The sequence below is a fragment of the Echinococcus granulosus genome (genome assembly GCF_000524195.1).
Source record: "Echinococcus granulosus chromosome Unknown EG_S00123, whole genome shotgun sequence".
In the NCBI taxonomy this organism is placed as follows: Eukaryota; Metazoa; Platyhelminthes; class Cestoda; order Cyclophyllidea; family Taeniidae; genus Echinococcus; species Echinococcus granulosus.
In genome coordinates this window covers 128,907-150,019 of record NW_020170503.1, presented here as the reverse complement: position 1 = coordinate 150,019, position 21,113 = coordinate 128,907, and the positions used below count along the sequence as shown (strand labels likewise).

General features: G+C 40.0%; 2 protein-coding genes across 2 annotated transcripts; one reads left to right on the top strand and one right to left on the bottom strand. All coding sequences in view use genetic code 11, as the record gives it.

Moving 5' to 3' along the window:
- Positions 1 to 285: 285 nt before the first annotated feature.
- Positions 286 to 4,401, top strand: EGR_08902 (Dynein light chain roadblock-type; the record flags this gene model as incomplete). The annotated part of the gene is made up of 4 exons (XM_024498151.1): positions 286 to 384; positions 1,167 to 1,242; positions 2,897 to 3,064; positions 4,355 to 4,401. 4 exons carry the CDS (start codon positions 286 to 288, stop codon positions 4,399 to 4,401), a joined length of 390 nt encoding a protein of 129 aa, XP_024347436.1.
- Positions 4,402 to 4,648: 247 nt separating this feature from the next.
- On the bottom strand, positions 4,649 to 14,683 carry EGR_08901 (Beta-lactamase-like protein 2; the record flags this gene model as incomplete). The annotated part of the gene is made up of 6 exons (XM_024498150.1): positions 4,649 to 4,987; positions 5,259 to 5,443; positions 11,150 to 11,414; positions 13,581 to 13,802; positions 14,144 to 14,278; positions 14,648 to 14,683. The coding sequence occupies 6 exons, from the start codon at positions 14,681 to 14,683 to the stop codon at positions 4,649 to 4,651; spliced, it is 1,182 nt and encodes a 393-aa protein (XP_024347435.1).
- Between the last annotated feature and the right edge of the window lie 6,430 nt (positions 14,684 to 21,113).

Below are 21,113 nucleotides of genomic sequence, written 5' to 3'. Positions count from 1 at the left end.
TTAAATCCAAAAGGGTTTTTAAATGCTAAAATCGCAAACCTCGGACTTGCCATCAAATGCAATTCCACATCCTAATAGTCAATATCAGCTATTAGGAAGAACCGAAGCTAACGCATCTATATTACTACATCGAAAGTCTCAATGATTGTTTCCTTTCCTTCGCAGCAGGTGATTTTATTTAGATGCCTAAGTTAGTAGTGTTTTCTTCTTTCTCTTAATAGGCAGAAGAGCTTTACATGAATAGTTCTAAAGTGATTAAAATCTCGTATAAGTTTTCTACATGGGATGAGGGTGATCATTTTTGTTCAAGGGCAATCTATGTGGATTGGCGAATTTAGCCTTAGTAACAGGTTTCATTTTTCTCGCCTGAGTTTGAGATGGTTGGTTTTTGACCTTTTCTTTAGTTAATTTTTCTTAAAACTGAGTCGAATCCTTGGATTTTATGTCTGTCCCTGGGAGCTCTTCTCCCTTTTTTGTTACTCTTGCTTTTTCATTAACCTTTGGCTTCTATTGATTCCATCCTTTGGAAGCACCCCTTTTTTATGTGTATACACCGAATTTCGTACTCTCGGTTAAATTTATTGCTATCACTTTCATCTTAAGCGATTCGCCTAGTAATTCAATGTATTTTGCTGTCTTGTCACGTAGACATTGTCTCCAGTTTCATAGTTCCTTTTTTACATAGTTCCTTCTGAAATTCTTCTCCAGATGCTTATTTCTCCAGTTTAGCTTCAATTCAGCCATTTTAACTGTTGATTGATAATTGGGTGCATGCTGAATGCTATTAACACACATTTACGGGCGAATTCTTCATTTGATCTCAACATTGTTATAAGCCTTGCACTGTTTTGTATTCTTCTGCGGAACCGATCATGCGTGCATTTGACCAAACATAGTGCAGAATTGGATTTTTTTATCAGTGATAGGCTGCATAAGTTAATTTTCACTGTTTTCTGGTAGTCACCCCTCACAAACTCATCCTGCAATAGCTCAATAAGTTGTTCTTTTATTGAAATAGCTGATTTTGTGCAAATAATTAGCTTTGGGAGGTATTATAGTGTTCTCGGAGCTTTATATTAGAAGACTCTTTGTCAGTGTACTTTGCAATCCGCCTTGATGTTTGTCTGTGCACTAAAGTTAGCTGATCTGAATCTTCCCCTCTTTAGAATGAAGTTGAAGACACATTTAATCGGATTCAGATGCATAAGGGAGTTCAGGGCATCATTATTATGAATAACGATGGTATGTCGTCCCTAATTTTATAGCATATTTGGTACTTAACACTTGGTGCTTCCTGATTTCATGGCCAACTTCTCATTGCATGAGCATTTCAATTACTAAATATTCATACATTTTCACGCAAGGCAGAATATTTTTCAATTTAAAACGAGTATCTTTTTTATTTCTTGGAATTTTTTGATGAATAATCGCTTTTATTACCCTATTTTCTTTGGATCGAATATGTTTGTTGGGTTATCAGTTGTCCACTTTCTACTCATTGAAGTTTAATTAATTCCTATCCAAATGATTGGATAGTTTGTAGGCTTACAGTTCGTCTTTTTAGGGTTCTTTTCCTCAAAACTGGGTTGGATGCATGAAAGCTTTTAGTTCAGACCATGACGCCCTATCGCATCTTATCGTGCTTTTCCGTTGACGGTTGATATGGAAATTTCTTTCTTTTGTTCAGACCCCAACAATTTCTTTGATCAACTACTTATAAGTCAGAGTTTTTCGTTTAATTAATCCAGATAATAAGGAAACTTATTGCAGTTCTGATAATTCTCTATCGTAATTGACTGAATGGGTCTTCTATAGCTGCTGAAGTTCGTCACGTAAAGCGAAATAATTCGCTTTTTAATCTCAAAGTAATGATGACCTATACAACGATTCATTGCTGTCTATTAGTGCAAGAGCGTAGTAATTCAGACATTGCCAGGACTATTCAGCATTTTTTGTAGCTGTGCTGGTTCGCATAATAATCGTTTCTTATGTTTCTCAGCCGTACGAAGCGAATAGATATGGATAATACTGGAAGCTAAAGCCATTTGGGGTACTGTTTGCCGACTTGGCATAACTATTGTTATATCCTTGTAAATGGATCGCCTGGAGATTGATTGCCGATTACCACAGTAGGCGGAAAACGTCAAACAGTAATGAGCTGCAGTTGCACACTTTTTCATCTTTACATCTTGATGCCAAAGCCACCTTTCCCTTGGTATCGTCTCGCTTAAGTGACATCTTTCATCCCTTCGCTTTCTCCGCTTTACTAATTTGAAGTAGTAGTGAGATCCAAACCTTACCACATCCTTTTCACTCATTTACTCCATCCCTTCAGCTTTGAGATTGAATTTATTTTGACTCATTTTCAAGGTTTTACAGTATCTGCCTTAACAGAGGCTTCCACTGTCAAACGTTTATTGCTCTTTAGTGTGAAAGAGGGATAGACATAGGATGTGTGAAAACTGTTAATATTACGAGTTTGTGGGCCGATGGTTGCAATCTTTTTTTCAACCTCATTTTGCTCTTTCAATCTCTGCCACTCATTGCGACAACTATTTGCTGGTGGGGAGAGATGCAACCGGAATCTAGAAGCGCTTGGCGGTACCAGTCGTTGCGAGAATAAAATGTTGCTCGCCCTTCATCCATACAATCTATGCGACAGTTTTTACTTTACTTCATTAACTTGGGTGATGGCAGGCGGACAATCAATATGGAATACAATGGAGGTGCATTTAAAGTGTAAAGGTCATCAGCGGTGGAGATTTTAGCTCCTTGTAGACCTGCCACTTTATACCATGATCAGGCACCGAGTTTACCAGTACAGGAGGTGTAGGACTAAGGAGCCATGAGGAACACCAGCTGCTTGATGGATGAGGTGATTCTTCTCTCCCTGTAGCTGTGCCTATTCGCACGACAATGGACAAACCAATGACAGTGCACTATTGTGCGCTCTCACAGCAACTCGTTTCCAAGTCGAGGGCTGGTGTCCGTGACGGGGATCCCACGAATGACCTCACTTTTCTGCGCGTCCGCAGCAAGAAGAATGAGATTATGATCGCGCCTGGTGAGCATTGATTTGTAATTGTGCCTTTTTTTGGATCGAGGGGTTAATTTTGCTTTCGAATGTAGTCTATCAGCCGCTTCTTTTTAAACTGGTTTTAGTTAGCTTTGGTCAGCCGCTTGTAATGGCTTACACTAATAATGCCCACATGATCTGCCTGCTTGATCTCTGCTTTGTCGCTTTAGTGGATTCAGATCAATTGTCCTTTCTAAGGAACCTGTGGCCACCTGGATTATAATCTATCCTTTAAATATTTTCACTTCAGGCTTTTTGTCGTAACCCGATCGAATTCAAATTCGGCTTTCCCCTTTTGATCTAAAGAATCACGATTGGCGTCCCTCATTTTAGATTACTACCTGAAATTCTGTGGTAGCTTTAGATTCAAAAATGATCACAAATCAATTTAAATTAGTATTTTTGAAAATTGATTTCCCGTCTTTAACTTTATCGGACATACGAGAGTTTTAATTTTTGCCCAGAGCGATGCCAGTTAGTAGTTCCATCCCTAATAGATTTGCCAAAAATCTGTGATGGCTTCTATCAAATCGCCTTCTTCGCAGTGAACTCACTTTATCTGGTTCGCCAAATGTAATTGTCACCCCCTCAGTCATGTACTATGAATATCCTTTTTACCATTTGCGCAATCAGCTCTTCTTAATACACGCAACTAACTGGTCGCTTCCATTTCAGCTATACCCTTACAAGTAGCCCATTTTAGCTGCTTCATCAACTGTTATTTATAAAGCCTTATTGCCGTGCTCTCTGAACTAAACCCCTATAGCTCCCACTCCGCCAGCGTCTTCAAACTGTCCAATGTGGTCAGCTTACTGGTTGTTACCCCTACTGCTTTATTTTCATGTTGCGACTGCGTCTAAGATCACTGTTTTGAGATTTTGCGTTTACCATGTCGGAATTATAACTTGAGTCAGTAGTCCTCAACTGCTCTTCCCCGAATGGAAAGCTTACAACACTACCACTCACTTCATTTCCTATAACTTAGCTACACTCACAAGAAAGCCAAGCCACAAATAACAGCCCCACGTGATAGGTATAGTCACTGCGCCTCCCCGCAACCACGTGGAGGAACTTATTATCCCCCCCCCCCCATCAAACTGAACGCCACCGTAATCCAACACCTCAACCCTAGCGCCATAATGAAGAAATTTGTATTCAGCTTCTATTGGCACGAACCAAGCGGCTTAAATTGTTTCGATCCATTTGGTTTATAGATTTCATTACTCTAAAAGTCCTCGGCAAACTATTTTCAAATTTGCCTTTCTTTCTGCCTTGTAGACAAGGAGTACACGCTGATCGTGGTTCAGGAGATTGGAAACGAGTGACTTCCCCCTATCATTAATGGCCTTCGTCAACGTATTTTGGCAGTTCATTGTTTTTGCACACCCTCGTCCGCACACCTCACTTTTTCTTGCGCTCCTTGTTGGATGAGTTCAAAAAGGACACTTTTTCCACATGACAGAGATGGATTATTATTTTTGTTAGAAGAGAGAATGGGTGAATACATGGAAAGATGGAGTAACGCCTCGGTGATTTCGCTTCCCCGGCTGCCAATATCGTCTAAGAAAAGCATTACGAATGGTCGAATAAGTGATTGTTGCAGGTTTTCTCTGCCGAGGTCCACTTCCACAGCCACTCCTCGTTAAGTACCTCGGGCAGGTAGCCGGGACGAGCGATAGCAGTAGCCTTCTTGAAGTCACTTTCGCAGCGAGCCTCTTTGGTACTGGCGGTGACGGGTTCGGAAATGTGAAAATCGGTGGTCTCTTGAGCCTGCAGCCAAAAGAGGCATTGGCGCAGGTTATTCATGGCCAGCTGTTTCATCTTGGCCACTGTGGAGGGGTAGATCTGCTCCACCAGAGAATTCTCTCTCAACCAAGTGTCCTTTGGATTGGTTAGAAGTCCATCCCTAGTCTGAAAAGGCGTTCAATCGAAAGTGAGACCAACTGATCCAGGTTAAACCAATAAAAGAGCAACTCTGAGATGTTGAGGGTCTGGGGTAACACTGAGTCAGATATTGCTTAGGAGATAGAAGGACGGTTTACCAACTTAAATGAAATGATGGCGTCTATAGTATCTGGTTCAAGAATTGACTACACGACGAGGCTCTTCATAAAGTATACATCTTGACAAAGAGCAGACGCAATTTATAGACAAAGAATGCACCAGTAGCATCAGTCCTCACCTTGTTGATTTGTTTCTTCCGGATGGCGAGATATTCATCTATTTTCGTCACCGGGTCGGTTATCACCTCGCCATGAGCAGGCATGAAGCAGAGTTTGGGGTTATTGCACTTGACAACGAATTCCCGCAACACCTCAAGCGAGCGCATGTAGGCTGGAAGATCAAGCACGATCGTTGTGCCAAAGCCTGCATTGGCAATAAGTGGACGCCACTTAATTTAAGTTTTAAACATGAAACTCGCCAAATTGGGTAGGAGGAGGGAATGCCACATTATCCAGGTGACTGAAACGAGAGCGAACTCAAGGCGACCTGAACAGTAAATCAATGTCTCTACAAGCTCACACAGTAGTAAGTAAAGCAGACGATGCCGCAAGAACCAATCAGAAAACGGACGTCTGCCTGCATAAACGCGAGCAGTGTAGCGACTTGGCAGAAAAGTGGCGGCGGTTAACTGCGCAAATGCGGTGTGAGCTGGCCATTGTAGTAGGGGAAGAGAAAACCTCAGCCAGGAGCTTGGAAGCAAGCATCGTTTGTGCCGAAAAAACAAGATATAATAAATCAAAGAAAGCAAGAGATGGTAAATCGCTTTCCCATTGGTCGGTGAATGAAGGGCACCATGATTTCCGGCTGTCGTGACAAAGTTGCTTTCTCTACTAGACTTTGAATTCATGTACCCACAGACGGAAAGAGTATGTTAGTCAAATTGTCAACTGGAAAGGCGAAGAACATTCAAATGAATTTCGCCTAAATCAAAAATTGTGGTACCTGTCAGGTTATGGGAAATTAATGGATTTCGAGGGATTACTAACGGTAATTTTAAGTGAAAAATTACTAGCTAGAGAAACGGATTCTCTGCTAATTTAAAAGCGGCCTTCTGCGATTTCCAACACGGCAGGATATATCGAAATGTAACAATAAATGTGGATGAAGCTGCCATAACTACGAAATTGCAACATCCTCCCGCGGATTGAAAGGGAATAAGGTAACAAATTCAGCAATGATGCGCCACCGGTAACAAAATGTGGTAGGGATTGTTGAGAGAAAAGGAAGCAGCATAACAAATTCCCACGGAGGCATAGTCTTCACCCTTAAAATCACTTTTCACAACGCAGATGTTAACTAACACGTGTTTGATAGGTCTTGGTACGAAGTAGACGTGAAACATTCGACGGTGAAATCCACTATTTGAAGTTTTCTGAGACTCAAAGCACTTTAGTTCACACAGACTGAGCTAGATAGCGACTAATGTTGGACCCTTTTGGGCATAAATAGGCGTCCAATAGGGGTGAGTAGGCACCATGGTAACTTTTTACGGTCATCTAAAAAACAAAGACTTTGTAGATCATAAAGCCAGTTATTAAAGTTGTCGCTAAAATACCACCTTGTAGAACCAGCGGTGCCTTTCAACTGAGACGCATGACAATCAAAAGACTTTCAGAATCCCAACCTGTAGCAAAAAACACAACTGTGTGTCAAATCGAGAGAATGAGGATTGTAAAAAGCTTAAAAAGAATTCTTAAGTTTCCCGACACATAATTTGGTAAAAAAAAACAAAATGAAAGGCCCATCGACGTCTAAACAATCGAGTGCTCTTCAGTTTTAGCTGTTCTCAACACAAATTCAGTCAAGTTGTGAAAATGATTGAAATTTGGAGGGTACACAATACCACTCTCCATAAAACCTCGATGTAATTCATCAAATAGGTTTGCAAAAAAAAGGAAATTAACGGCGCAGAAGGAAAACAAATATCACACAATAGGGGGAAGTTTCCTGCCAAAGATGGGCGCAAGATGTACACCAAAGCAAATTTAAAGCAGATAAAGGCCATTACAAAACCTGGACCAGAAAACCCATAGATGTGAACCGAGGGTGTGACTAAAGCTTTTCTACTCACAGGAGACGCATTTAGTAACGTGGAGGGCAAAAAATTAGTTTGCACAATCTATTATAGTAAAAGTTAATTAACAGTAGGAAACTTATGAAAGCAGTTTGTTCAGTGCGATGCAAGCTTGTGAGTGCCAATTTCGACTTCGGAAGCAAACGACCCAGCCTCGGCCATTTCCTTTTCACCCTAACATCGTCTCGCATCTGGCCGTTCTATTTCTCACGTCAAGAGAAGATTGTGATCATTTGGAGAAATATCGTCAGAGAAATAGAGGGAAAGAAAACGAGGCGGTATCCAGTGTGAGGTCTTAAATTATTCAACAAAATTGTCATCTTCTTCGGACAGATTTGTTAGTCCTGGTAGTTTCTCAAAAAGAAAAAGAAGACAAAGGACTCCTTGTGCACACCTATGAGCATAGGATTATATCAAGGTGGGTCGCAGTCCACCTCGTGCACATCACACGTGTGGAGCAGGCACAGTCTTTGAGGGTGACGTGGTGAGGACATTAGAAGTGGATAGATCTTCTCGAGATACCCACTGATCGGCCTGGTCGCTTACAAGGCCATTTCGCAGCACAAGTAAACCGGTCAAGAAAAAAACAATCCAAAAAGCATGACACTTTTTTTACAAAATACGTGGAAGAAGTGAAGAATAGAAAGATGGGTAGGCTTTCAGGCCCAACAAATTTTTTTCCAACGCATGAAACACTACACTAAACATTACTATCAAGTTGTTTAACAACAAAAAGTGATTCTCCATCAAGAGAACTGTAAAATCTTCTTCCTTGTCGTGATGCATTTATCTTTAAGCGATTGTTTACATCTGGTTGAACGTGATGCAAAAACATTGTAGAGTACACAGTAAGGGGCACCCCAACGATAGAATAATCAAGGTTAAGCTTCACAATGCATATGAACAATCGCTCCTTAAAAATCCCCACAAATCACGAAATCGCTGCTACACCGCATAAGCCTTTCGGTAATGCGATACAATAACAAAGACAGTCCACCTGTACTCAGCTTTTTAACAGTTTAACTACGGTCAGAGTCCAAAATCCATTGACTAAGGGAAAGAGCACAAATTATTCAGGCGCATTTTGCTAACCCACTCAAGAATGCGACGTAGAAAACCACGGTAGAGGTTGAAATGAAAGACATAGTTTACCAAATCGACAACCTGCCGGTCATAGCTTTTGATGGAGTTTAAAAGGTAGATTAACAGGATCAGAGACGCACTACGAACGCAAACAGTCATCTTTGTGTTGATTTGGAAGAACAGCGTCGTACATTCCCTTGGAGTGAGAGCTCTTGACAAAATTATGCATTCAAAAATTCAAAATTTGGGTTAATTTAACTTGGCATCACTGTAGTGTGAATAAGACAGCAATTTGCAAAAGTTACTCCCTACATTTCTGTATGGCTATCATTAAATCGTTCACACAGTTCTCGTACACTTCAGCTGTTTGAACCTATGCAAATAGCTCAGAAACCTACCTAAAGAGACACTTAACTGGACCTAGGGTTACCGTAGATTAGAGCGTAGAAGGATCTAAAATACGTCACTCTCTCACATCTGCGCATCAGCTTCCAGTATTTTCTTAGTTCCACCCAGTCATAGCTACTTGGACATCCGAAGAGGTCCGCATTCGTCGTGCAAGCACGGCTACTTTACAACCTCTCAAAAGATTCATTGACGACTACGAGGAGGAAAGTTGTCTCCATACTGGCCGTACAGGTCAATAGGGATGAGTCCATGCTCCCGAAACACGCATAAACCTGATCACAATACCTAAAGCATAGGGTAGAACTCCATTCTATCTGCTGAAGACCAAGTAAAAGTTTTGTAATACATGCTTGTTTGAACGTACCTTTTAGGCGAGAGGCGACCAGTAAATACAAACCTCGTGACGGATTGGATACTGTCAGCCCCCGAGGAGAGTACGTACCCAAAATGTGCTTAAACCGTGATATTTGTACCTCTTTATTTATCACTACCCCATAAAGCATGTCCTCGTCCAACTCAACTCAAGAATAATGAAGGCAGGAGTGGAAAAAACACCGAGCCCACTACAGTTCCCCAGCAAGGTAGCACTTTTGGTAAACTTTAGGAGTATTTCAAACAACCGAATGCCGCTCTTCCTGGTATTATCAAATCCAAAAGTGGTGGGTATTTGAACATTCATAAGGGTTGGGTTCTAGTCATCCTGATACAGTAAACAAAATGCCTTAAATTCCTACCCATCACTGTGATTGCTTTCCTCCTACTGTACGAAAAACACTTTTATGTTTTAAGAATATGTAATAAGTTGAATTGATGTAGCCCACTTGTTGCATACTTCATTCTAATTCAAACACCTAAATCAAGCAAAATACAACCTCAGAGGGCAAAAAATCGGAATGCGAAAATAGGCCCTGGCTACCAAATTTATCAACTATGCCTCCACTAAAATTTACGTATGAGTTTCAGTTATTCTTCGACCCAAATTGGCAGCTTTTCCGGTAAACTTCATGAGCAACAGGCTTATTAGGGCAAAGTAAATCACAAGATACGCCCACACACGATCACTTGCACCATTACAAACGAAGGGGCACCAAAATAGGAAAATTGACCTATGTCATTGATAATTGGAATGACAATGTTGAATCTATCCGCCTACCATCATGACCTGCTTTCTCATGCACTGCAAAGGTAGTCTTTTCCAATTTTTATATGCCTGGTCACTCAGAAGGCATGAGATATGACGACGTGGGTGGTTAATCTGCATAAGAATAATGCACAAGTTTGACTGCAGAGAAGTGACAAGCCTGACCAATCTGCTGGTTGCATATTTTGTTATATTTTTAAGGTGTCCTTTAAAAAGTACTTCATAAAGACGGGTACTTGGATGAATCCAACTCAGAAAGAGACAAAAAAGGACACTAAAACCAATTGTTTGTTCTACTCGCACTTAAATTAAATGCACACAAATATGTAAAATATCAAATGTACTAAGGGAGTGCCAGTGGCATACAAATTTGTTGCCTAATGAATAAATGCAGCTACGGACAGACAGAAGAGCTAGGAGGCTAGATCTATGAAGATGAGCTAATAATATTTGATGCTTCCAATCTAGCATTATTGGTAGACAAAAAATTGACATGGAATGGTGAAAGTGAAGGGATATCAAATATAGTAGACCACTTAACTTCGTTAAACAATCCAGGTAAATCAGTTACCCGGGACAAAATAATCCACAGACGGCACATTTTGCTCCAATTTTAAAATGAAATTCACAAAGGCATCTTATGCAAAGGGATACTTAGGGTCTTGAACCCAGAAAGCAAACGCACCGCATTCCTTCTAAATCCACTAAATTTAACCCTGAAAATATTCCAAATAAGAAGTTGAAAACGATAAAGTGCTAAGAAAAAGATAGATTCAAACACATTGATTAAAATAGAGCATTTCACCCTCCTTTGAACGCATCAGTCCGCGAATAACTGTATCCACGGTAGCACAGAAAAGTTGGAAGGCTTAGAGCACGAGTGTTGAGTCAACGAACTCAGAAGAGTATCCAATCAGGATAAATGGAAGTCAGTTTATGAACTTTTGATAAATTATAGAGACAATTTAAAATACCCAGGCATTGGGAGGATGGTAATGCCATATACCGGGGAAAGGTAGCAACTGCGTTACCTCTGAATGAGTTAGTCCATAGCTAACTCTAATATTGTAATATAGAGGGTCTGTAGGACTAAAAACAACTGAACACACTCGATGACAAGGTGTCAAAGGAAAATCAACCGTCACAGCTCACATTTTTATGGTTCGGACAAAAAAAACTCTGAAAATTGTAATTCTCCACAGAGCGAGAGGCCTATGTACCAAGCTTGCTTCTTTAAGTTCTACCACAATATGATTTTTGGAACCAATTCCCAAAACCGGTGAAAATCATCACACTTATATGACATTGGCACCTACTGCGTTAAATCCTCAAATTTTACGATAACAAGTTAGCAGGAACCCACCTAAGAGGAGATCGCCCACAAAAACGCATTCCACAGTATCGTTGACAGAGAGAGCAAAGCACATGTGATCCACACTGTGACCAGGGGTGAAAATGGGTTTAAGGGTGACGGAAGGACTCCCGGGAGGCGAGAAAGTCATCTTCTCATCTAGGACCTTCAAGAGACCGTCGTAGTAGCCGATGGCTTTGAGATCTGGACCTTCGGGTGACTTGTAGACCTCCGGAGTAGGGTCTGGTAAAGAGGGAGACAACTTGCGAACGAGATCCTGGTAAAGACGGGAAATAAAAAGTGGGTAGCGATTAACAGTCTTAGCGATGTTTCTATTTCATGGAAAGAATGCCTTCAAGCCAAATATTTGACGTACCCAAATTCTATGAGAGATAACCTTCAAAATAGATCTTTGTTAGCTTCAGATGTGGAACCACAGAAGACAACGATAGCTTAAATGTCATTTAACAATATTGTGAGGGCGCTTCTTTTATTACACGAATGCCATCAACATGCGGTTTTCACCCCCTTTGATAAAGGATTGAATAAACGAGAGTGCTTTGATAATAAACGGCATCTCTACTATTCGGCCTCAGCTACTTTCTATTTGTACTCATCTGAGGCCATTACATACCACTACAATCTCCAACGCAACGGTCTGTTGTGCATTCCCATTCTTGAAGAATTCCCCTAAACCATGGCCTTACTAAAATTCCGCATCGTTTTCAGGCAGACCTAACGTAATGATATAGACAACTCAAAATATCAGTGAGCCAATTTGAAATAAGACCATAACAATCGAAGATCTTAATGCCCTGGAATAATTTCATTTGAGTTACCATTTTTAAAAATTAAAAAATAGTCAAACTTTATCTATTGACAGGTTTGAGGAAGCCAAACTAGACTATTCAGCGTGGAAACAGTCCACAGTCAAATGTAGAAGGAAAACGGAGGAAATGTACCAATTAAGCAATTGGTTTTAATAAATTACACAGAAGGATGTTAATAAAGTTGTGGGCAGACGAGAAATTGACTGGGTAACAAGCAGGCAAAAGCTGTTAGAAGGTCTATTTAAACAAATTACAAGACATGCTATTCAAAATACGTAAATATGAAGTTTGATCAGGGCTGTTAGGATGTTGCTAAGTTCAAACGATAACCGAGTGGCAACATGAAGAGCTGCTTTTTGAAAAAGAAGCCCATCTCACTTAATGTCAGGTCTTGCAGCGCCATTAAGTGTGCATATGGTTCACATTACTCACGGGCAATCTCAACTAAAAAACACCCAATTAACCTAAAAATTATTTCAAGTGCCAAAAGAGAGCGACTTTAAGAAGTCACAAGATACAAGCCAAAAACTTCAGCAATTCAAGTAGCTTGAAATTAACACGAAAAGATCGGAGTATCATTTCACAAACCAAATTTCCTTTGTAGGAGGAGGTTTCACATTACTCGATGTTAGTTTCAAAGAATTTAAAACGAGGCCTTATTAATAACAGTCCAAATTGATAAGATATTCACCTATTTAAAAATGATTTTAAACAGTGTAAAAACGACTTGCACGATAAAAGTTTCCCTTTCACGTCTTTGGGTTGTTTCGAGATCTCCGCCATACCCGTATGGTCTTAAGAAAGGAATTCAGGGAATCACGCACACAAGGGAAGTAGGGCCCTCTGAGGATGAAGTGGTGCGTGCCCTAGAAGTGTGAGCCGGGTAGCAGGTGAGGCGTTCATAGGTATCTAGTGCTACTTTTATTTGCATAACGAATATTCTACTACAAAGCCAATTTTTGCTACAAGTCAGCCAGTCAGCAAACAATCTAAATCACCCGACATGCTCTTAGAGTGCGTGAAAGTAGCATCATTCATTTCGCCTGTCCTTTTTAAGTGCGCGGTGTCATCCATTCGCGCGGTAACTGATACGGCTTCTCCAGTTGATACAGCCAACAATTATCACATTACTCACTAAGCATTACACCTCTAGGCACGTTAATCGCGAACTATTTTAGATAAAAGAAAAATTTAATCTTTTAATATCAGGATCAGAGGATCTCCTCTCCTTAATATGGTAGATTTATCTTTGAGTGATTTGTCAAAGAAATCAAAAAAATAAAAGTGTTTCTGGGCATATGTTCTGTAACCACACACCGCACTCACTTTGAATTCTACGATAAGCTTTTAAAGTTTTACAATGGAATCTGAATTTGTAAAGCGTAGAAGCTTTAATCACATTCAATTTATCCTACGCTTTTGGGAGCCTAAAATAATGGTCAAATAGTAATGAAAACAATGAAGAGTACCGCACCGATAATGCGACGTGTACGTATGCTCTGGTGTCTGTAAATAACTACATGTCCTCTACAAACAATTAGAGAGCTCTATCGAGCTCCATCGAAAACAGTGTACACTTCCAGTTAACTGATAGGCAAAGATTAGGAAAATACCTGAACAGCTGCAATTCCTTCGGTGTGATCAGGATGCCAGTGAGTCAGAAGTATGGTGGAAATTGGAGGCTCCGGCATTGGTGTCGGCACAAGATGGATGGGGTTTTGAAGCACCGATTGTAATAAGTCGACATACTTACTGATTGCTGCGACTTCACCCCCTGTAGTGTCAATCAATATACGTGGTCCCTCTTCAGCACCCACGAGGTAGGAATTCGTGCCCTGATTAAATGTAAATTTGCAAAGAAATGACAGTGGCAGTTGTTTTAATTGCATATGACAACACAGACATTTCAAACCCTCTTGGTGGTGGCGTCAAGTTCTACCCATACAACGCGGGTGACCGATTCCCTCTTTTATTCAGTTCTGGTAAATCTGTTTCAATATTGCCATAATTTTAGTGCAAATAACAACACCAAAAATACTACTGGTGAGGAGTTCAGCAAATCCACACCTACAGGGATAAAAGAATAGCAGATAATGCATTGATCCTAGATCATTCCTGATTGCGAACCTGTAGTAGCACGCCAAAGTGTCAACGATGAAACCGTCATAAAAGGTACCTGCAGAGTCATGATGCCAGGGTTTTGACCAAGAAGGCGAATTACGTGCGGGTGCACAACAGAGGAGTTCGGTAGGCTCGGATATCGACTTCCCATTTGTAAAATAGAACTGAAGTTGTACAGATGTCTCTGCAACTAAAACGAAACAAAGCAACCCGGTGATTCACTCTGAACTTGTTTCACACGAATATTAAAGGGCTAGAAAGCGCAAGGGTTGTGTGAAATGATACCTTTGCTATTACCCTTCCTGCCATATTGTCAACTACAAAATAGGTACTCACAATGCAAAACATTCTCACTGCAAAACGGATTACGTGAAATAAATTACTAGAATTACTGACACATTGGATCAGTTTAAGGTATTCAAAGGACTTTAGGGACTGAACTAAACATTTCAACAATTATTAAAAACAAGAGATTTCAATGTGTTTATGCAAACTAAACGGGAGCAATAGAGACGCATGTAAGCGTACGAGGACAACCTCCACCAGGCGAGAGCCCTACCAAGCCAGTGATCCCAAAGACGCGCGTCGTCAACATGTGCTCACAAACGGATCATTAAAAGCACTAACTTGTGAAAAATATATTGCAACAATTTGGGATACAATGCCCATTCGTATTTTATTCGTGCATGTATATACTGTTTACATGCAAAATAAGTGTGTTTAACCCGTGCAAAATCATAAACTTGAAGTGTGGTGTGAAAAATGAATGCAGAGTGAGAACTCAATTGAAAAATATTTTGACAGTGATCCTTTTAGAACAGACAGTGTTTCAATTTATCCCTGAAATTTGGTGACTAGTTATTTTCATCTATTTGGTCAGCAGATAAATTTATTTAAATCAGACAGTGATGCTGCATAGGCAAAAAAATATTATGCTAAATATATATCATGCACCAGCATCTGTACCTGTCACTTTGCCTCTAACAGTTTATTTAATTAGTTTGCTTTTAGTTTAAAATATTGGGATTAAACCGTGTTAACGGCGATACTAGGCCTTGACGATATTTCATAGGCTCCTGACAAAGTAGACGATAATCTACCCCACTAGAACTTTAAAATGAACACTTGTTTTTAGGTTGCATCTCGTAATATTACACTCGGTACAAATTTCAAATTAGGCATTGAACGCTCTTCACTAATTTATGGACAATAGTTGTAACTTGGATGGTTCTCTCCTTACCCTCTGGCTTCAAACCACTAACTACTGAATAAAGAAAGTGGAGTTTAAGTATGAAAAGTAGTAGTCTAGTAAGGTAGAAATTAAGGGAGGGGTTTCTTGACCTCAAATCGGGGACAGTGTCGAGAGGCGTACTGTTGAAGCCGACCCCGGCACCTCACCACTCAGGTGTGGGAGAACTAGCACGTGCCCCATAGTATACTGTAGCGTCCCGAGACTCCCTGAAGACGAAAGAAGACAAAATACTCGGGCAGAATATATATATTCAGCACGGAGAAGGTGTCTGGGCTATTGGCATGGCCCACAAGGCCAGCCCACCCAGCGAGGTACAAGGGGGCTAATTCGAAGTACAAAAGTCGCGCCTCACCAGAACCGAGGGATAAACCACTATCATATTACAATACGGCTTCTTTAAGCACCTTTCCTCGTGCTTCCCATAGCTGCAATTTTCTTAGAAGCTACAATGGACTGTAATCAGTTGTATACCTTCCTGTGTATTAAGACTAAGCATTTTGACTTCAATTTAGTCTTCATTACTCAAAGCACAATTTCTTGCCGCAATTAAGGAAGTTTACAAGGGGAAAGACTTCTGAAGTTGTACTAACTTCTTTCTTGATAGAAAATTGGTTTGGTAAGGTCTCAAAGACCAGGGTCCCAAATTTTTACGTTAGAGACCAAAGTAAGAAACTTCAATTATTTCTGCTTTGGTTGTGGTATGTGCTCTAATAGCTTTTATTTCTACATTGGCATCTTTATTTCCGGGCTAAAAAGCACTTCAAACTAAAGATACTTGTGAATGCATGAATTGGGGATCTAATATGCTAAGATGCGTCGGTCCAGGTATTAATCCTATTCTCGATGTCGCTAGATCTTGGCATGTATATTAAACAGCCCTCTTGGCAAACATTTCGTTCATTACACTTACCCATCGTCATGAAGGTGACGAATTATTGCATGCGTCTTTAAGTTTTTGCAAAGTTTTACATGGTTCTTTTAAAATTTGTCTCTCTAGGTTACAGGTACGTTGTTCACCATCGGCATTTCGGCAGGTTGGGCAGGATAGAAGTTGCCATTCATGCCTTTGCAGTTTCTTAAACTTTTGTGAAATAATGCTTTATTATAGTCATGAACTGGTTTCCTTTCACGGTGATAAGTAGAGAGCTAAAAATACTCTAGTCTACTCTCTCTCCTGAAGCTCCAGTAGGCAAATGATTTACCCTTCGAATCTGCGACGGATACCTCAGGTTTAGCGGAAGTCACGTGTTATAGGTAGTTACAGACCACCATCGCATTCTGCTCAAGACGTCAAACTCTTGTTTTCCTACATAACCTAATTTACTGTGTGATACCTGAAGGATTGTTTGTTCCAAATGGCCTAGTATTGGCGGAAGTTTGGATATTACTTTTGTTTTTTAGTAGAAACCTTTATAAATCCAAAATTCTAAGGTAGGAATCAAATTCCCCAGTGGCATGTATCTGTTCATGCCAAATGCGCTTAGTTACTAGGCTCTATGCTGAATTTTCGTCGGTGCTGTATTCATGAGAGTCTGCAATCAATCCAATGTAAACTAGAGCCTTACCGGGATTCCTACTAGACCACATTTTCACTGTCATCTTCAAAGGTCACTTGGAACGAGGATAGCAGCAAAAACGCATCAACGACTTTAGGGTCTACATCACGAACTTTTCGTCTGCTGTGATCTCATCTACCGAAAGGCTACCAAAATTTTTAGAGCCTTCATTTTATCCAACTAAACGAAGCTGTCACATGATAGCCAAAGTGATTGACCATTATAAAAGTGGCCCAAATTCCTCATTGCGTGACGCTTTAATATCAGCTTAGGCGGTAACATGGTCCCAATCTTTTCCATCTGCTCGTAAGACTGTTGAAAAAGACTGCTTCATAATTTAGTTCCTGCAAAAAATGCTTCAAAATTAGTATATAGCAATTAAATGATCCATAATCGAAAATAGCCCGCACTAGGTTAAAAATAAGCCAGTCTAGTATTCTATTCATAAATTCTGCTATTTAGCGCGTGTAGAAATGCCTTCATTGCTTGATCAGTGCTTGCAAGATGGGTTTTGATACACTGAGGAGCAGCCAAGACAGAATCAGCCAAAAGGTGGGCTTCCCACTGTTTCTTTCATAGAAAACATAGCCAAAACATCAAGGCCATCAATGTCTTGTCACGTAGTTTGTCGACCATGATGTGTGGGCTGAACTTGTTTGTAAAATGGCTGACCATGGGTCTTTAGACACCTGATGATAATTTGTGAAGTACACATTGCCAATTCAAAAGACTTCTGGCGCTATTCTCGTGGGTTTCCTTATTTAACTTGAGATGACAGAATTCGCAGTTAACAACTGCTCCTCCAGTGAGGCGACGAGCTGCGCCGAACTTACCAAAATCTATTTGAGAGGTTAAATTAGTTTTCAGAAAAATCAACAACACATTTTTTTGAGGATTTGAGCATGATCGGTTGAGAATGAGGCAAGTAGGCCAACACTTGGATTCATCGAAGCCTGCAGTGGCCTTGGAATGGTTATTTTGTTGCTTCTCATATGAGGCACTGGGTTCAAGGGTCCAGATCCAAAAGGCTGGAAGTTTCTCACTTTCGAGGGGAGGTGATGCCAACGGAAATAAGACCTAACTTCATTTCATTGATTTCATGTATTTATTTATGAGTGCATTAAATCTGGTTGTTTGAATGATGAATTGAATCACCCACTGCTCCGAGTCAGACTCCTAAAAAGTAGACAACTTAGTAATTTCTCTACAGTACCATGGAGTACTTCTTGATATCTACCCACTCAGATTCATTTATTTATGCAATGTCTCTATCATAATAGAGGCAGCTTTACACTAAATCGTAGTGGCAATAAATTTTGCCTGTTATGAGAGACCCAATGTTAGCTATTCCAACATTTTGAGTGGCTGGAAGACTTAATAAACACTTTCTCAAAGCACAAATCACAGAATGTGTACCACTAATCATCTAGCGAATGAAACAGCGATTGAGAGGAACAGTGACATAGCGTGGAGCAAAAAGAGGCTACAAAACCAGAAAACTTATGAAGCTGTCCGGTGTGTCGTCTAAAGAGATTCACGAAAAGCATCCTATTTTATATTTGCATGTATACGTTGGTCTGTTGGTACAGTTCTTCTTGTTGCACTTTTTGGTGTTGTCATCTCGCTGTGAACCCGCAAGTCATTAAATCTTGCTTAAATTAGGTGGGCAAAATTTGAACTTGTTTACTTTCCAAACCATGTTAAACTCAGCATCGGAGCCGTAAAGGCAATTCTACGTTTACAAATGTTAAACTATGGCCAATCTATGGTTTTACAATTTGTAATCTATTGACGAACCCTTCAAGAATGGAAACACTACTTTGGGGGGGGGGGGGCGAGAAAACCCAATCTTGACAATGAAGAATGACGCCAAGTCAAGCATATCATGACTAAAGTGTTATGAGCTATGATTTTTAAATGAGTAGTGAAGCAGTTCGTTCATATACGTATATATAATGGAAGGATTGTGGAAACTATAGAGCAAATGTGTAACGCATGAACACCTTTGAGGTGCGCTGCTCAGTGTGGCGTCGATGGATCCCGGTTGTAACTTCTCCGCCTTTAGCAAGTCAGAGGCCTGTAATGAAAATTCCATCCTTAGTCAACCATACATACACACCTAGGTGGGCTACTAATCTGTACCATCAACCTCACTGGACTCTTTCATCTTGTGCCAAAGTGTGTACTCATGTGGTCACTTGGTAATGCTAATGGACATTGCTTCCAATTTTAAGCCTGTTGGTGCCTTTGCCAAAAGATCTTTCGATAGCTGTTTCCTGACTTATCATTTAAAGGTCTTTACCTCAGTTTATTTTTCTCAGTGTTCAGTTCGGAATTGTGTCAAAGCCTTCCGCATGAACTAAAGATACTAACAAAAACACACTCTTTATTCATTGTTCTTACGCACAATCATGTGTATCGATATGACACAGGAAATCTTACTCTAATGGGTTCATCACTCATTTGAATTGGCTATTTATTCCAAATTGTAATTTTCTTCCTCACCAAGCCCTTTCCCCAAAAAGAGGCTCCATGAAATTAAACATGAAGCTCAAAAAACACGCAGAACATGACTAGAAACACCCTTCCGGCTGATTTTTAGTCAAGCAAAATACCTAATACGGAAAATCCTATGTAATCCCCTTCATATTTTGGTAAATCCTGCAAAAGTAATGCATATTTTGGCTACATTATATTCTTCACCTACGGAAAAGTTGTGAGAGTTAAGAAGCATATCCCTGGCACAATTATCATCCTGTGTGATAAAAAGGGAAATTGGCGTTGAACTGAATGTTTGTTGTCAAAGCATGGTTTAAACTAACACTTTGGCCCCAATGTCGGCGAAGCCTTATTTTTGCCTTTCTTTGCAAAATCCTGAACAAAAGTTTATTCACAAGGCTCTTGAAATTGGCTTCTGACTATTCCATAAAATGGTATATTGCAGCGAGACTTCCCTGAATACGAAGGAAGACTTAATACTAAGGAAGAATTTTCAATGTCGACGTACATAAGTACTACTTGCACGGCCCAGAGGCGATGCCGCTCAGCGGAAATACAAAAGCGGTGCCCCTATGGTGTCCTTAAAAATCAAAGTGGATATTGAAGCAAATAAGCAAACTGTTACAATGGCGTGAAAATAAAGCTAGAGATGCAATTTGTTGAAGATGGAATTTGTCCATCGAGACCATATAGTCTCAATACAAAGAGTACTTTAGGCGGAAAGTTGCATTACTTATCAAAGCAAAAATAAAACTCTTCTATTTTCTGGATTGAATGTTTAAGCTTAATGAACCTTTGCAAACACCAGAAAATCCGCCTGACAAATAGAAGCCTCAACCAACGGAACTGCTTCGTGTTCCTCACGTAGACGTCAATATTAAGCTTTGCTTCTTTAAAGGGCCACTGAAAATGTGTAAATGGTTGATGTTTACTGTCAAATGTAATTAAATTACACTAGTGTAATCAAAGAGAGTTAAACAAAGCAGTGACAACAAACCTCAGCTTGTCAACTCCAAATAAGATAGCCCCTTTAATCATCATAGAACTCAATTTTTTGCAGGATCCTAACATTAAAGTTAAATAAAGTATTTTGAAAATGTACTTCAGATTGTATTACATGTCTTCAAGATTTTTTGGTGAATTCTGTGCCATCGTTTATTGCTGTCTACGTTGAAGTGTGTCCCTTGATAAGAAGCCGTTTTAAAAGCCGGAAACGCAAATAGGCACAAATCAGGTCTACTTATTTGGCAGAAAGTTTTACGATCACGCCTGCCAGTAACTGTGGCATCAATATTCTGCTGCTGTGAGCACAACGATAATGCTTTGTTTACAGAAAGGACCTTAGTTTCAGAACATTGACCCTAGCACGCAACTGCCTTGGTAGCCCTAATGCTCTGCTTTAGCCAAATAACTCCGTGATATTTTATGCCTTAGGGGAGAAAGTAATGCATACCTATAATTATTTCATTAGCTGCATAAATAAAGAAATGCATCTAAGCAATTATATTATTTTGCGTTTTACCTAGAAAAAGTCAAAAAATTTTGCTGCTTAGAACAGTATGACCTCTAAATAAATAGTAACCTAGAAATTTAAGCTGGTTTTGCAAATCAAAAAACTGTTGTAAAAATAGTTGTAGAGAAAACCCAACAGACGTGTTTAATTATAAAGCTAATACTTTCTAGCTATGTCTTTATTTCCATCCTAAGCAAAGCCAAAA